Source organism: Octopus bimaculoides, chromosome 2 (genome assembly GCF_046866305.1).
Source record: "Octopus bimaculoides isolate indiv1 chromosome 2, ASM4686630v1, whole genome shotgun sequence".
NCBI classification, from domain to species: Eukaryota; Metazoa; Mollusca; class Cephalopoda; order Octopoda; family Octopodidae; genus Octopus; species Octopus bimaculoides.
Genome location: NC_142929.1, coordinates 170,863,672 through 170,882,906, shown reverse-complemented (window position 1 = coordinate 170,882,906; position 19,235 = coordinate 170,863,672). Strand labels below are relative to the sequence as shown.

Below are 19,235 nucleotides of genomic sequence, written 5' to 3'. Positions count from 1 at the left end.
AGAATCTAAAAACAGAAACAATTCCTATCATAGTAGGTGCCTTAGGTATAATAAAAAAATATTCAGACAAATACATAACAAAAACACCAGGACTTACAAATATATATAACATACAGAAAATTGCACTACTGGGCACTGCACATATCCTACGCAAAACACTTTCAATACAATAACCATAAGAGCATCACAGCAAACCACAGCACATACCCAAGGCACACAGAGCTGCGCTCGGTAGTGAAGTGAAAGCACGTTATAAAAATAAAACTACTGAACAATAATAATAATAATAATAATAATAATAATAATAATAATAATAATAATAATAATAATAATACATTGGACACTTTGCAACAAGTATGGACTCGACAGTAATGAAGTGGTACGAACATAAACCCGAAGGCATCATCAAAAATGATAATGCAAAGATTCTATGGGATTTTATGATTCAGTGTGACCATGAGATAGAGCGTAGGAAGCCAAACGTAGTATTAACTGAGAAAGAAAGCAAACGATGCTGGATCATAGATATAGCATGCCCAGCTGACAACAAGGTATGCGACAATAATGAAGAAAGAAAAGTCGATAGATATGATAGGTTAGCTTGGGAGGTTAAGCAGTTGTGATCGCCGAAAAAGGTGGGAACAGTGAGTAAAAATCTTGAGAAGTACATAGAACAAATAGGGGCTGCAATAAGGGTGGAGCACCTGCAGAAAACAGCACTGCATGGAACCGTTCGAATACTTCAGATAGTGCTCGAAAAACAAGGGGTGTTACCTTAGTTCACTGGTAGTGAACAGCTGGCATCGTAGTACATCTTCAGTGTTAGAAGCTGTGCAAAGACAATAAATAATAAGATGTGAGAGCGATAAAACACTGCTCCGAAATTTATCCAAAAACATCGGAAATAAAGACATCGCATGGAGTCAAAAATAGCTGGCAAAGGGTTGGACTATATCCGAGTAAGTAATACTCATTGAAATTTATTTCTATTCTTCAAATGAAATGATGTATTTTAACTGGATATTATCTTCACTGCTCGCACAGCACATGTAAACACGCTTGATGCATTACAATCCATCAACACCGGATCATCTCCGGCCCCAAACACCATGTACAAAAAAATTACAAATAAATTAAGTAATACAGGAATTATTCAACCCAAGAATAACAATCGGGAAGTGCGTACTCTAAACTTGTTACGCAAAAAGTACGAAGAGCTGCACATGCAAAACAATCTGACAACAAAAATGAATGGACCGGTACCCTACGAAAATGATGACCGTCAAAATAAAGGGCCGGACGTTGTTCCTCATGTCTCGCAAATAAAACCAAAACGGCATAAATGGACACGTGAGGAATATATTTCAATCCTACACGCTTATTTTACAGCAGTGCTCTACCCAAAGAACGAAAACTCAACAACATATACATATAAAATATGGAAGAAAAATAACCTAAATAAAGATTTGGATACAGCAATGAACCCTAATAAACTAGCTAACATACGAAGATATATTCTCAAAGCAAATATAGAGGAAAGAGAAAAGGCGATATGAACAGCGAATAGCAGCAGCGTTTGAAAAAGAAAAAAAACCGTTTATGATCATAGTGTTCTCAGGTTAGAGAACAAATGAAAATTGAAGAGATCAGAATGAGAGAGAGAGAGAGAGAGAGAGAGAGAGAGAGAGAAAGAGAGAGAAAGAAAGAGAGAGAGAGAAGGGGGAGAGAGAGAAAGGTGGGGATAAGTTTGGGTAAAGGGTGGAGGACTTAAGGAAGAAACCGGACTCATAATGGCTGCTCAAAGCCAGTCATAGCGGACGAACATCGTTTAGGCAAAGATAGACAAATCTGCGGAAAGTGCAAAGTACAGAGTACTTTGTAATAAGAAAGAGGAATCCGCTTTGATAATAATAATAATAATAATAATAATAATAATAATAATAAAAATAATAATAATAATAATGATGATGATGATAATAATAATAATAATAATAATAATAATAATAATAATAATAATAATAATAATAATGATAATAATAATAATCGTTTCTACTACAGGCACAAGGCTTGAAATTTGGGGGAAGGGGATAGTCAATAACATCGACCTCAGTACTCAGCTGGTACTTAATTTATCGACCCCGAAAGGATGAAAGGCAAAGTCGACCTCGGCGGAATTTGAACTCAGAATGTAGCGACAGACGAAATACCGCTAAGCATTTCGCCAGGAATGCTAACGATTATTCCAGCTCGCCGCCTTAATAATAATAATAATAATAATAATAATAATAATAATAATAATAATAATAATAATAATAATTATAATAATAATAATAATAATGATGATGATGATAATAATAATAATAATAATGATGATAATGATGATGATGATGATAATAATACTTGTGATGCATGTCTGGTGTTCCCTTATCAGGCGGGTAGTTATGTATATTGAGCTTCGTATATTTTACCCCAGTGTCACTTTGATGGCACGCACGGCTCTCTCACTAAATAGTAATAATAATTTTGAAGTAGCTGAATGTGTATAATGGCGGACAAAATACCTTGCAGTATTTTGTTACTTGCTTTTATGGATGATCGCATTTAATTTTAGAGAATAATTTCTAGTAGCAGCTGTGGATTGTTGATATGACGTTTTGCAGAGATAAAATATTTAAAAGAAGCTTAAGAAACTGTGACAGTGCACGAAGTTAGCCTTTGAAATGCGTGTCAAGAATAAAGAATTCAACACGAAGGATGTGTTAAATTTAATTGGTCACTAAGGCGTAGGAATGGTTGAAGCTGAAGACAAAAACGAACAAGTTATTTAAAGGAAAAAATAATGAGTTAGGAAATAAGACGACTCTGTTGTGTGAAAATGAAAGTATGTCGAGAGAAAATGTCAAAATGTATCCAAACTTCTTTCATATGATAGTGTGGACATTCTTTTTATTAGCATCAGGAGCTATTGCTCAGCTCGTAGGCATCTGCTTCTACTGCTTATATCGAAGTAGATACTTTGATGCATAATAAACTAGCGTAGCACCAACTGTTTTGTTAGTAATCCCTAGAACTTATAGTGCTAGAATATCAGTTTGTCGAGAATTGCATCAAATATATTTCAATTTTTGGTAACATGCGCGAAATGTCACAACGTCGTCTATTACCCTTACTGCATTTGCATACCTGCTGCCAAAGATATAATCTAGGCTTGGTCTTCAAATCCCCTGTTATACATGGTACAACTGTATCGAAACGATGGTTGGCCTGTCTGATGGCAGAGAGATGTCGGTTTCACAGTCTGCCGTGGACTACCTTGCTGCCTTCTCTCACTGCATTAGAACTACAGAATACCCAAGAAGCTTCTGTTTGGTGAGCTCCAGCACGGCAAGCGCTCCCATGACGGCCAGAGGAAACGGTTTAAAGACAGCCTAAAGGTATCACTGAAGACCTTCAGCATTGACACGTCATCATGGGAGGCAGACAACTTTAGATAGGACCAAGTGGCGGGCCGCTGTTCACAACGGTGCCCCGCCAACATGAAAGTAACAAGAAAGCTGCTGCAGAGAAGCGCAGGCAGAACAGAAAGAACAATGCTTTGAAGCCCCCGGCCCCTGCTACCATCCCCTGTCCCTACTGCAGCAGATCTTTCTAAGCGCGGATTGGGTTTATCAGCCTTCTCCGCACTCACCGATGATGACCTCCCCAGGATGATCAGATGGTCCTCGTCGTTCCGACGGACGAACAACACAGAACCCAAATTTGAACTTAGAACGCTAAGCCAGAACAGATACTGCATACCATCTATTTGGACACTCTAATATTTCGCCAATGCATCATTCCTGACTGGGGATTCATTTATTGACCCCAAAATATGAAATTATGATTCAATCTCAACGGGATTTGATATCTGATTGTAGCGAGCTCGAAATTATGTGAACAATTTTATCCAGCATTCTGTAAATTGTGCTGATTGTCCGCCTGCAGTCACCTATTACTTAAAATATCAATATCACTTAACTACAAAAGAAAATTATGATATTAATGATAGTACTGGTAATGTCAATAATAGCAATACAAATAAAAATAGCCAAAACATTAAAGGGGACAATATTATAAAACACAAGTCTTTACAATGACAAGATAATTAAAATAATTAAAATATCTTCCTTCACTCAGGATATTATTTTGAAGGGTCACTTAAATAATAAAATAATTAAAATTCCAACAGATAACATATCGGCAAGAGAAACGAAAATACATTTCCTGACACAAGAATCTTGATATTAATATCAACGATATCCAACATGGCGAATATAAAACAACCACCCCCGCAGTCAACGTATTGTGCTGTCACGCCATACAGTAAGTCAGTTGTTAGAAATCTACGTGTACTTTTCTTTTGACTGAATGTATTTTTGTCAAGTGATCACATTTCTTAGACAGCTCTTCGTTGTGTCTTTGAGTATGGTTTTTAAAAGCATTTTTCGTGTGCCTCTAATTAACCTTCAACATCAACATGTTTAACTATCAGCAAGTATCTTGACACATGAAAGTACATCAGAGCTCTTTTATAATGTCATCATAAAACTAAAGCCTTTCTTTCTTTCTTTCTTTCTTTCTTTCTTTCTTTCTTTCTTTCTCTCTTTCTTTCTTTCTTTCTTTCTTTCTTTCTTTCTTTCTTTCTTTCTTTCTTTCTTTCTTTCTTTCTTTCTTTCTTTCTTTCTCCTCTCTCTCAATTTCCATTAGCTCCCACCCACACTAAATACATCAAATACACTATGTTCCAACACCGTTTTAATATTTAAGCTCGAACACTATGTTGGCTTGCCAAATCCTTTAAATACATCGAGATTGTAATGCATCGACTAACTCTATTTCATTAATTTCCGCTGCAATCATAGACCAAATAGCTATAATCATACACCTAGATACATTAAAAACACGTCAGTTAATTACTATAATTACGACAACGCTATTCTAAAACAAGACGACCTTACACACAGAAGATATCAGTACTATGAAACACTTATGAATCGATAAGTCATCACTTTTAATCATGGCGACTGAGTAAATAATTAATCGTATATATAAAGAAGTAAATAAAAAATAAATGGCAAGGTTTTCATATTTACCTTTTCGACAATTCTTTGGTGGCAGTAATTGACAGAACCCCACTGTTTTTTAAGGCATCTGTAACTCTAGGAGCTTTGGAAATGAATATATTATGCATAAATATCGCTGTGTTTTTGCGGACACGATCAACCCCTGTTGGATACATAAAAGACTACTTATAGAATGGCAATAATAACAGCGATAATAGAATCAAAAACAAAAATACACTGGAAGTCGTGCAGATTACAATAATAGTAACAATTATGTAGCAGTAGTGTATAAGTATGGTAATGTAGTAATAGAGTTGATAATGATAATGTTCGCAGTGGTAAAAATGATAATGAGAGAATTATATTTCGCTAGTTAGGTATGTTGTTTAGGGAATTAGCAGATGTTCCATAAGTAAGAAGAGCGTTTAAACATTTATACAATGTCAATGTTGCATTGGTTATGGCAAAATCGGTGGTTATAAATTTGTTTCCTCCAAGAGAAGCAGCAGAACGCTTCCAGTAAAATATCATCTCTCGACTACAGACAGAAAAGTTAGTTTATGCGATCGGTGATCACGTAACCAATCATAAAAAGGAAACCAACGACAAAGAAACAGTGAGGAAAGAAACAGCTGCACTACTTGGAACGATTTAAGCAGCAGTACATTAAGTGTATCATGAACTGCACTACTCTATCTGTGACACTAAATAGTCTTCTTGCAATCGATTGAAAAACAACAAAAGCAAAACAGGTAATGCTTTCTAAAGTACCAGTTTTATTATCATAACAGTTTTATTATCATAACAGCATACATATACACTGAGTTTGATACACACCCCTAAACTTATATACAAAAGTAACAAAAATAAGGACAAAAAATATATAACATTTTTTAAGGTTTTCTGCTCTTGAGAAACACGCTCAAATTTCTCGTTATCCCTAGATTGATGGTAACATTAAAAATATTACCTTCATGTTAAAGTCGACTGGGCGGAACCCATTCTCTGTAGGCTATAGAATAAAACCAAATATCATCGGTATGAAGAATAAATTGAAGTAAATTGAAATTTGCATTGCCGCCTACATGACAACCAAGATACTTAGTTTTACTCAAAGACCAGCCGGACAATTCATGACTGAAGTCGGTCACCTCTCTCTCGGCAACATGTGTAATTGTACTGAAATCCTTCGGTACATTAATATACAACAGAAAGATACTTTAAATGTCATCTTAAAAAAATACTCTAACAGATAAAAAGCAGAAACAAAAAAAAAACAGAACAAAACAAAACAAGCAAGCATAAAACGAACGAAGGGAGGTAACTGAAGTAAGTCAATAGCATGAATACAAATAAACTAATGTGCAGGTATTGTACTAATGACATACGCAAAATATGGAATTTTATCTCTTATACGAAGAAACAAAAACATACAAACAGTAAAACCAATTGAGACCCTCCTCCATTTCAGCTCCATATACTCTGTTGGATTCCTATCTTATTCTAATAGTTTACAGGATTCAGTAGTACCACATGCTAACTGAGTCGACTTCCTTGAATTCTACTGCACATATCCACAGAGACAAGACAAACCTAAATTATCTGGTTAACACATCAGACAGAAAGATTCCACAATTTCGCATTTTACTATGCACTTCTGAAACACTGCATAAAGAATGAGGCAGCATCTTCCGGAACAAAAATGAAGCATGGCATATTCAGTGAGCTATTAGTCAACTCGAGAGTGCAGTGATTTGTATCTGGTTGTCAAATCTATGTCAATCGTGATTACAGCAACGTGATCATTGCTGTAGCTAAGGTACTTAACACCCATCATCCAAGATTTCTTTGCTCTAAATTATTAGGTCAAGTTAGTATCATTCACTAATGTAATAAATAAGATTTGAGGGAGATTTGGCCATTGTTTCTCACTGACTGCAACAGCAGTCCTGGTGCCAATGAGAGAGTCTATATGCGGTCATCCAACTTATTAGAAATAGTCACCAAATAAAGCGGCGAGCTGACAGAAACGTTAGCACGCCGGGCGAAATGCTTAGCGGTATTTCGTCTGTCTTTACGTTCTGAGTTCAATTTGCAGACTTCAAAAGCGAACAGGCAGATACGAATAGGGGAGCGGTGGAGCCAGAAGCTCCTGCACAGACAGTATATTCTTTGAAGTCGAAATGTTGATGTAGACCAAACAACAATCCATCAATGGCTGAGAAGTCCAGGACTGAAACTAGAAGCTGAAGGTTTCATATTGGCAGCACAACATCAAAACTTGCTTCCCCAAAACTACCAGGCTAACGTTCTTCAAAACGGTTCTGACACTAAATGCAGACTCTGCGATACATTTGACGAAACAATCGACCATCTCGTCTCGGGATGTCCTGAGCTGACACCAAACGAATACAAAAATCACCACAATAGGGTAGGACAGTATTTACATTGGAAAATATGCAAACACAACAAAATAAGCACTCTTGCTTACTGGTATGGACATCATCTTGAGCCAGTCGTTGAAGGCAAAAATGTCACTATCCTTTGGGATTTTCCAGTCAACTCTTACTGAAAGATCCAGAATAATCGGTCAGACATAATTATTAAAGACAGGGAGGAAATTACTTTTAGACTAATAAATGTAAGTGTTCTCTATTGATAAAAATATATCTGTAAAGGAATTTAACAAATCAAATAAATATAAGGACCTAGAAATTGAAATACAAAAGACGTGGCATCTTAAAGCAAGAACTGTTAGTGTTATTCTAGGTGACCTAGGTATGATACAAAAAGAATATCAGAAACATCTAGACAACATCCCAGGAGAACCATGCCTCAGAGAAATCCAAAAGATTGTACTGACAAGTACTGCCCATATCCTTAGAAAGACCTTATCTATTTAAATGTCCGTGTTGTATTACATGAAGATATTTCACTACTGCTCCTGCTACTTCCCCATCTCAAGCTTTCTGTCATACTATAACATCTCTTACCCATCACTCGCTTTAGGGTGCTGGGTGTGTCTCGGCAAGTGATTGTAACAAGCATGCAAATTAAAAGTAATTAACAACAATAACAACGACGACAACGACGATGACAACAACTACAACAACAACAACAACAACAACAATAATAATAGCTAACGATAACGCTATGTAAAGGACTAGGACAAATGGTAAAGGCGCCGCATCCGACAAGTGTCCCACTATGCAGCAGGGTGGGCACAGTCGTAATCCAGCAAGACATAAATGGAATAAACAAGTAAACATGCTGATTATGGAGTGTGACTACCTGAGCATCCCAGTGGATGCAAATGACGTACCAGTCAGAGGGTACAGAAAATGAATGCACAGAAAATGGAAGGCAATGGATCTATTTGAAATTACTGAACAAAACTTATGTGACCAAGCACGAGTAATACGAAAGAATGGATGGTTAACGGAATTGGAGCTGGAGGCTATTAAAAAAAGGATATCATGTGATGCTGGGAATGCGAGATACGTAAGTGATATTAGTGGAAGAAATGGACAATTGTTCACAAGAATATACAACTATGAAACGTGAAAGAATCGAGATTAGTGACTATTTAAACAATGAAGACCAAATAGTAATAAAAAAAGATCTTGGATTTATTGAATAAAGAAGAAAGAATTTATGTGCGACTTCAAGAAAGGTAACAACTGGAGACTAAATCAAGAGACAAGTAAAGTCAATAATGTATTGAGACACATTGAAACAAAGAACATCACACAAACAAATAAACGCTTCAAAGCTGCAAGTAAGATTGTGGAAGAAAGGATAGGATTGAGAACTATTAGGAACAGAACATCGACTGATTTCTAAACAACTTTGGAACTAAACAACTTTGGTGGAAAAGGAGAATTTCAGAAGATATAAACTTCCTGAACATTGTAGTGTCAGGAAAAGAAAAGGACAATTGAAGAATGATCGCAAATTTGAAAAATTGAAGAAGTATGGTGTAGATACAAAAGGTCTGAATGTTATAGTTGAATAACTGAAGCAGCGTATACTTGTCAAAAAAGCAGAGCTAACTAGGTTTGAACAACAGATTAAACAATACCAGCAAAACCAATTATTTAGAATCGACCAAAAAGATTTTATCAAGAAATTAATGATGATATACCGGGCTTTGCAAAATTCCTGTTACACTCGGTTTTAATCTTTCGAGAGATTAACGTGTGTGATAGAAAAAAATGCCTCCTAATCGCTGTATCAATCCAAAAAGACGATAATGTATCTCTAAAAGAAACGGAGAAACTCTCAAAATACAAATATCTGGAAATAGAGATATCCCGAATGTGGAACTTAAAAACAGAAACAATCCTGTAATAATAGGTGCATTAGGTATGATTAAGAAGCATGCAGAGAAATACATAACCAATACACCAAGACTTACGAATATATATAACATACAAAAAATAGCACTACTAGACAGTGCACACATACTTCTTAAAGCACTTTCAATACAGTGAAAATAACAAAACCAAAACCAAGTCACTCAGAGCTGTGCTCGGTAGTACAGTGAAGGCACGTGATAAAAATAAGACTACAGAATAACAACAAAACAACAATAATATTAATGATATTAACGATATATTATGAATAACATAAATAACAATAACAATATCAACAACAATGTCAGTCTTAGTAGAAAGTTTCCAATTTTGCCTTGTTAGCCATGCAACAGCAAAACATCATCAACGAAAAACAAGAAGCAAAAACAAACAAAAACAGTAAAAATAATAGTGTTTGTCAGTTCCAGATGTTGCTGTTGATGTTGCCAAATTAAATGAAGTTATTTCACGCGAAATCTATCCAAATAAAAATATGGCTATTGTTCTGTCAAACTTGAGAGTTTGATAAGGAATTAATTAAATTATATTCACATCAATAGAACCAGAATCAAAACCTAACGTGATAAGGGAACAAATTTAAGAGATTTTAGTTTCAAATTAATCTTTGTTTTGCGATTTAACGTTTAATTTTTCCGCCCCCAAAATAACATGACGAGAGATTCGTTTGAAAGGTTTCGGAATAGAATTTCTTCAGCCAATGTCTTCAGGCATAGTCTCTAAGAATAAAGCACATTTTAAATAAACAGATATCTATCTTCTTGACATCAAACTTTTGTTCATATATATATATTTCGCTAGCTTTTTCCCCAGTAGCTTAACTGAATGGCCTCAATGGTAATGGCACGAAACCACTATGATATTTTGCGCCATTGATTGACGAGGAAAACTCAGCTGCGAATATTCCGTATATAGGCGTAGGAGTGGCTGTGTGGTAAGTAGCTTGCTTACCAACCACATGGTTCCGGGTTCAGTCCCACTGCGTGGCATCTTGGGCAAGTGTCTTCTACTATAGCCTCGGGCCGACCAAAGCCTTGTGAGTGGATTTGGTAGACGGAAACTGAAAGAAGCCCGTCGTATATATGTATATATATATATATATATATATATATATATATATATATATGTGTGTGTGTGTGTGTGTGTGTGTGTTTGTGTGTCTGTGTTTGTCCCCCTAGCATTGCTTGACAACCGATGCTGGTGTGTTTATGTCCCCTTCACTTAGCGGTTCGGCAAAAGAGACCGATAGAATAAGTACTAGGCTTACAAAGAATAAGTCCCGGGGTCGACTTGCTCGACTAAAGGCGGTGCTCCAGCATGGCCGCAGTCAAATGACTGAAACAAGTAAAAGAGAGAGAGAGAGAGAGAGAGTGTCTTTGTCTAAATGTCCCGTCCGTTAATTTTCATCTAGTTTCACGTTTGCTCTGCTTTCGTCTAACTTCTTCTCTTTGTTGTGTTCTTTCTGTTCAACCTTTGATACATCCATGAAGCGCAATGCACACCCTGTTTGTTTACTTCATTGTAAAAAATATTCCTTGAATATTTATTGTGTGGATATCGGTCGGTGACGATGATGAGCGTTCAGTTGTTAGATCGACTGAGCTTTGTTACTCATCAAATTATGGTGCATGTGTTGAGTTTTCTACTGACACATATACCCTTAACAGGGTTCTCAGGCAGAATCAGCTTGGAAAGGTTAGAAGTTCAATGACAAATACATTCGATCTAAAGGGCTTCTGCAGTTTTCATCTGATTGGTTTCATTGACAAGGTTTGATCGACCTGAAGTTGTGGTTAGATATACGTGTTTAAGGAGTCACTCAGTGGGATCAAACTCAGGATTTTATGGCTGCAAAGCGAAGTTTTTAACCACACTATTATGCTTGTATCCACAAGAGATCAATGATCTAACAAACTACAAAATGCAGAATAGGGCTTACATTACGTACATTGAAAAGCTAACTACATGCAGAGCATGTAACACAAAATTCACAGCATTTTAAGTACATAGCTATGGAATAGCAGCAATAATTGCTCCCGCAACAACAACAATAACAACAACTACAACAACCATCACCACCACAACAACAGCAGCAACAATATAAGCAACAGCAACAACAAAAACAACAACAAAAGCAACAGCATCAACGATGGCAACAGTAACACAACCATCAACGACAACGACAAATTATATTTAACAAGACTAATGATTTTGCGAGAGAGAGTGAGAGAGAGAGGGAGAAAGAGAGTGAGTGGGTGAGAGAGAGAGAGAGAGAGAGAGAGAGAGAGAGAGAGAGAGAGAAAGCAAAACAAATATGCAAACATAAGTAACTTACCTAGGTTAAAGAAGAAACGATCTTCTTGGTTCTTCCTGGCTAAAACTTCCCTGGCCCTCTGGTCAGCCACTCGAACGTCGTTTTGTGTTATACGTTGCCGAAGATTGTTTTTCTCTCGGTCGCTTGCTGGTCTGCTTACTCCGGTACGAGACCGAGCTCCGGCAGCGCTTAGTGAACTTCTTGCAAAGACGGAATTCAATTGAGCTAGACAGACTATGTTGAGTGTCACAGTTAAACTGACCGCTGTCCAACATATCAAACACAACCAACTGAAATTGTCATAAGAAGACCAACTGAATAATATATTAGAATTAAGCTACATAAAGTTAAAGGTCAGAATAGGCTAAATAAGGCTAAAGGTCAGAATTAGACTAAATAACGTTACCAGTTAGGTTAAAAAAGGTCGCTAGTTAGGATAGTCTCCAAAGATTCCAATTAGGCTAGATAAAAGAACTAATTAGGCTATTAAAGTATATAATTAGGAGAAGTAAGACGACGAGCTAGACTAAATAAGGTCACTAATTAGGCTGGCGGAGGTCAGTAATTTTGTTAAATAAAATTGTAATTAAACTGACCACAAACTCTTTAAAAATTAGGTATTTAGTAGTTAATTATGTTAAGAACAACGCTGCATATAAATTAATTCTTTCTATGACAGCACATAATATTGTTGTAATGTGATTGCCGAGATTATAGCCAAATGGAAAATATGAGGCAAATAAAAAGTAAGAGATCTATTCGATCGTTATCATAGCGCTTCTAGCAGCTCGACATCTTATCAGATTCGATGCAGCTAAGTTGATATGTTGAATTAATTAGCTTATTTACTGAATACTATCTTAATTAATGTTGCTTATTTATTATCAGACTTATGCTAACGCCGGTTGAAAAATGGCGTCTTTCTATGAAATTGTTTATAATTTAAATAGAGACATTGAGAAATAAGCCGTTCATTTTAAACATAGATAAACAATATACTGGAGTCATTTAAGTAGATAAAAAAAATTTTTTTCTCACGGGAGGAAAGGCATAAAGGGTTGTACAGATCCATACCAGGGGCATTAAAAGCATTAATGGAAGAATATTCAGCTTCTAACAGAAATCGAATTTGAGACAATTATTTTCACTATTGTAAACCTTTTACATTGTTCGAGCCAAACTGGGAGCCTCTTTGTAATCGCTCGGCCTGCAAGAAATAGCTGCCAGATGTACATCAAATTGTCTTGTAAGTAACGGGAGAGATACTTTCTTTGATGAAGTCATGCAAGACGGTTGCGGCAGAAGCGCTTTTGGTCAGGCACTCAGTTCAGTGCTGACCTGAGGCTACACAATGACAGCAACAACTTCTACACTATTGGTTCATTAAGCTAATAATCATCATCAGTGGGTGGTGGAGATAGTGGTGGTTGTAGTGATCTAACCACGATGAGGTGCCAGAAACAGTAGCGCACTGGACTAACTGTTTTTCAGTACGAATACCTCTCGCTTCTGCGTTATCCTTTCAAAGCTAAGTTTGATCTAGCCTATCGATTCCTCGCGGGTAGGATCAATAAACATGTGTACAGTCATGTAATGGAATCAGCTCAATCGTCTAACTATGACCTCTGCCACCCAATCTATATTACTCAGTTTTCACTTTATGTTAATGTAAGAAATTATCAGTCTTATTTTATTGTGGTTGCTGTTTAGTCACTAAGTCAGCCCCAACTAATTAAACTAATGATCAAAGACATTCCACTTATGGCCATCACATTGTTTTCCCCATATTATATATCGTGGACTATATACAATGAATGTTCCCTCTTTTAAATTACACTTTGGATAATGTTCCAGAAATACAATATACATTAGGGTGTAATTTCAGAAAGAGTTAGCTCTGATTTCTTCAATGTGAATTTCCTTCATTAAAACGGTAAAGTGTAACCTGAAGTAGTGTTGGCTTATTTCTAGCAGGATGGCTGTCGTTGGCTAAATGGTGTTAGTGTTGTTGTTATTAGTGGAAGTGAAAACTGATAAAGCAACTATATTAGCAAACTAACGAGTTAATTACTCGAAATAACATCACGTCCCCAAAAAGTTAACAATAAAACTAAATCCACACTATTAGATGATAACTCTTAGTTTACAACATAAAAGGAAAGTAGGACAAATCTAGCAGCTTCACCAGTAACCCAGCCAGATTTAACTGCAGCACGGCAGCTAAGCCAACGGATATGAATATTTAAGATATTTACAGGAACGACCTATGACAGGAAAGAAGAGAACAAATTCTACCGCGGGAGTCGAACAACATAAAGTTTTGCCAAGTTATTTTGTCAGGTTAGCACTTATCGACGCTTTTACTAATACAAACTAACGGTACTACTTCACCTCACGGTAATTTCGTAGACCTTCAACTACCAGAAGATTGATTGCCCATATGCAACTTGTCTTGTGGTTAAAATCTTAATAATTCCTATTATAGTTAATTGCTATTCATAATCTCACCTGCCATTAATTGTATTATACTGAACCGAACTGTGTGATATAGCTGTGGGTTGCTTTCTCTATGGTGGATAAGTTGTTACAAAGTTCTCTGTGAGCATCTTGTACTAAGATTTAAGGTAGTGCTGTTAATTTACATTAGTGAAACGTTTGTAAATGCTAATTTGATAGTTTAATTTGACAGAGTTTATTTGATGTAATAGGTAGCATTCAACATAGATTTTGAATCCATAGGATAAGAATCTTTTCTGTCATAGTTCGAGCTCATAAATGCCTATCTCTCTCTCTCTCTCTCTCTCTCTCTCTCTCTCTCTCTCTCACACACACACACACACACACACACACACACACACACACACACACACACATAAGTGTATGAACAATATTGCTTACATAAAAAAAAATCATTGCTATAACAATATTGCCATCATAAAGTAAGTTGCTCATAAGCGATATGGAAGTGAAACTAGATTTAACGATAGAAACAGAAAGTCAGAGAAAAAAATGATCGCAGTCAATGAGAACTGCAAAGATTGAGCTGTGGATTTTGGGCGAAAATGTTGCTCAAAGTAAACCTTCATTAAAACATCAACTTGGTATTTTTTAATAGATATATTGCACTAAAAATTGACCTGAAAGATTGCTTACAGATTTTGTTATATGCCTTTTAATTTTTTCCCTATTCCAGTCATTGGACCGCGGTCATGTTGGGGGAACGCTTTGAATGCTATATAAACGACTTATGATCACATACATACATATATTATATACATACATTATATATATACATATATTGTACGTACACACACATATATGTACACATTCACATATATATGGGTAGATCGTTGACCAGACCATTCAATTTTTTTTTCTCCATGTTTTTCTCCTTGTTTTCTCCGTATTCTTTCTGTTGAAGAGTGTAGCTCGAAACGTTAAAGACTTTCTGTATTCCTGAGCGTCAAACTAATACATCCATTTGTTGTTTACACCACCTGTCCTCGTCTGTTGTTGTTTTTTTTCGTACATTCTCCCATATCTATATATATATATATATCTATATATATATCTATATATATATATATATATATATATATATATATATATATATATATATAAATATATATAAATATATTCTTTTATTCTTTTCAGTCATTTGACTGCGGCCATGTTGGTGCACCGCTCTTAGTCGAACAAATCGATCCCACAACTTATTCTTTGTAAGCCTATCGGTATCTTCTTTGTAAGTCTATCGGTCTCTTAGGCCGAGCCGCTAAGTTACGGGGATGTAAACACACCAGCATCGGTTGTCAAGTGATGGTAGTGGTGGTGGTGGTGGGGCAAACACAGACGCGCGCGCCCCCCCACACATATACGACGGGTTTCTTTCAGTTTCCGTGTACCAAATCCATTCATAAGGGTTTGGTCGGCCCGAGGCTATAGTAGAAGACACTTGCCCAAGGTGCCACACAGTGGGACTGAACCCGGAGCCATGTGGTTGGTAAGCAAGCTACTTACCACACAGCCACTCCTGCGCCTATATATATATATATATATATATATATATATATATATATATATATATATATATATATATATATATATATATATATATATATATATATATATATATATATATATATATACATATATATATGTGTGTGTGTGTGTGTGTGTGTGTGTGTGTGTGTGTGTGTGTGTATACATACATGCATACAGATACATACATACATATACACACACAAACTCGCGCGCGCGCGCACACACACAGAGGCACACACGCACACACACACACATACGCATACACACGTAGAAAGAACGGGAGAAAGACAGAGGGTGGGATAACATTGACAAAATGCATGGTGGATACTGCACAATTCTCAAATCTTCATTTCTGCTAACAAATTTATAATATTTAAATGAGAAATTAATAATTGAGGTTAGGTTATAATATATTCATCATAATTATTGCTGTAATGATTTATAATATTTCTCTTGTTAAACGTAGAAGTATTTCGCTTATTAGATTTCTTCGTGTTATATGACTGACATTAAAACCAAAAGGGAAATGAAATCAAAGAAAAAATTAACTAGAATAGTAATGAAATTAGTGATGGTCTTCATTTTCAAAAAGAATAAATAAATAAAAGTAAACGAATTCACAAAGCAAAACCAAAACAGTTGAGAAAAAATTGTAAAATAAGGGAGCTCTCGTTGCTGTTAAGAGAGTGAGGTTTGACGTCTGAAAGGGTTCCATTTTTCATGGAATAAAACTGTTTATTTCTAGTTTTGCCATATAAACTTTCTCCAGTAGCCAGTAGAATTATTTTCTTGTTAGAGAATATAGAAAGCATTTACTGTTAAAAGTATCACACTTCTCGTTTAACCAGTATGTGCATGTGTGTGTGTGTGTGTGTGTGTGTGTGTGTGTGTGTGTGTGTGAGAGAGAGAGAGAGAGAGAGAGAGAGAGAAAGTATATGCTCATGTGTTCGTGTTTAAGAATAAATCCCGACTTACTTGGTAGCCATGTTACGTCCAGAGCAGTAAGTAAACCCACGTATGTGCCTACATGAACTTCTTAGGTAAATAGATTGAGTGTGTAGTAAATACAGGAGAAATTATGATTTATAACATCCAAGATGTTAGTAAAATGCTGTCCAGTTTGCAATAGAGATATGACCTGGTGAAAAAATAACGAACAGGTTGACATGATTCGAAGACGTTTAAGTGTTTATGCACGCACGCGCACACACACACACTCACATACGCACACACACACACAAAGACATGCGCACACACACACACACAAACACACACACGCATACACACATGCACACATGCATATATATATAATATACATATATATATATATATATTATATATCATATATTTATATATACACACACATACGCATAACGTATTTGTGTGTTTGTGTATTCGTGTGTATTCGTTTGTGCACACGTGTGTATAATATCAGGATATGTTACACAAGAACAGGGAACAAGTTTTTGGGTTTGAAGAGAGAGAGAGAGAGAGGGGGGGGAGGGGGGGGGGGAGAAAGAAGGAGAGGGAGAGAGATAGGGTAACAATGACATGGAAATCTGGCGCTGTGTCGAACAGCTCCTACGCGACAAAGTTGTTTTTAAGGAAACGAAACAGCACAACCGAAATCTGCTGACTGTATGGTTGGAGGACAAGAAGGAGTTCGATTCTGTTCTTCATTCGTGTATTATAGTGTCACTGTGCCTTGCTGTGATTCCAAATACTATAGTCAATGCCATTGAGAGGCTGTCAACAATATGACCTACAGAACATTCAATAAGAACTGAGGCTACCACTATAGTCACTAACAAAATTACATTATCAACAGGAATATCTGAGGGCACCAGCTTATTCATTATGTTTATCGTCCTAGTAGCGAACCCCTTGTAAGTTCTGATAGAAACTGCATATGAAAGAAAGATTAATTTCACCCATATATTTTTTACGGATGACCTTAAGCTGTACTCAAGTAATATTCATGACACCGAGGAAAAAATAGAACTGGTCACAACATTCTCATCGGATACACGAATGCAGCTTAGTAAGGACAGGTGTTCACATTTGAGAGTCAAACGAAAGAAGATTGTCGACTAGGCAACAAATATAGATACCAATGGCTTGCTTATTTCCCCTAACATTAGTGATGAATGTTACAAATACCTTGGAATTGATGAGAATATTGCAAATGCTGTGCTTTGAGTAAAGCTACAGTGACAAAAGAATAATTCAGCAGACGTCGGAAGATATGGAAGTCAGAGTTGTTTGCATTCAATAAAACTATATTCTACAGTGCTTTCGCAGTGTCAGTGCCAGTACCAAAATATAGGATAGTAGACTGGATAGTCGAAGGAATTCGTAACTTGGACACCAGGTCTGAGAAGATATTAACAGTGACTAGTAACCTCTGGAGGTAGAAGCATACGATCAGTTCAGAGGGCTTTTAAGTGCTGCATCTTTTCATTTAGGTAACATCTACTGAACAGTAAAGAGAGAAATGAGTACAACATGTGTAAACTCAACATTGAAGTAAATAATAACATGACATTAGGCAAACAACTTAACTACTCTGAGTTTACAGCTGCACCACGCGAAACAAGAGTGGCTGGACTATTCAACCTAAAGAGAGACTAAGAAGAGAAATATTCATGATAGTAGTAAATACTATCTTCTCATAAGACATGGTATCGTCACTAAGACCATTTACAATGCTATGCGCTTGAAAGATAGTTCTGACGGCCATACCAAAGGCAGAGCAGTACCAGAAAATAGCCACACCTTTAAGAATAAGAAAAATACTAGTGGAACATTCCAATAAAAGAAACAATAGTTGTGACAGAATAGCATAGTTCACTGCAAAAATCTGTCTGCTCTGATCTTTTACGGAAGCATTTATAGGTTTTCATGTATATCTTTCGTTGCGTAGCCCAGTGAACTTATGATAATAGGTACAAATATATATCTATAGCTTGAATTTAAGAGCTGTAGGTTTCTCATTACTTTTCGTTTGATGTTCTCCTTTGTCATAATTTTTGAGCAGACGTTTACATCTGGTATTAGCACAACTAGCCAGACATAATTGTACGGGAGAGCGAGCAAAAGTCGTGCAGTGTTGTAGATATCAGCTGCCCGGCAGATGTAAACGTCTGCTCAAAAATTATGACAAAGGAGAACATTAAACGAAAAGTAATGAGAAACCTACAGCTCTTAAATTCAGGCTATAGATTTATATTTGTACCTATTATCATAAGTTCGCTGGGCTACGCAACAAAAGATCTACATGAAAACCTATAAATACTTGGATTCTCCGAAAGAGAACACAGCAGACTGATTTTTGCAGAGAACTATGCTATTCTGTTACAACTATTTATAGCTAAGTTAAACTAAGTATTTTAGTGTTAAGAG

At 36.2% G+C, this 19,235-nt stretch overlaps 1 protein-coding gene across 2 annotated transcripts in view; it reads right to left on the bottom strand.

Annotated features, from left to right (window-relative positions):
• The window catches only part of LOC106876847 (peroxidase-like protein), a 57,381-nt gene that overhangs the window by 36,835 nt on the left and 1,311 nt on the right, over positions 1-19,235 (bottom strand). The window contains exons 2-4 of one of the 2 annotated variants that reach the window (XM_089348065.1): positions 16,809-16,971; positions 11,811-12,079; positions 5,133-5,265 (exon numbers count right to left, since the gene is read on the bottom strand). In XM_089348065.1, the coding sequence (XP_089204191.1) occupies positions 5,133-5,265; positions 11,811-12,079; positions 16,809-16,819 (413 nt within the window). In that variant the 5' untranslated portion in view covers positions 16,820-16,971. The remainder of the gene's footprint in view (positions 1-5,132; positions 5,266-11,810; positions 12,080-16,808; positions 16,972-19,235) is intronic. The other variant, XM_089348066.1, reaches the window with a different exon arrangement.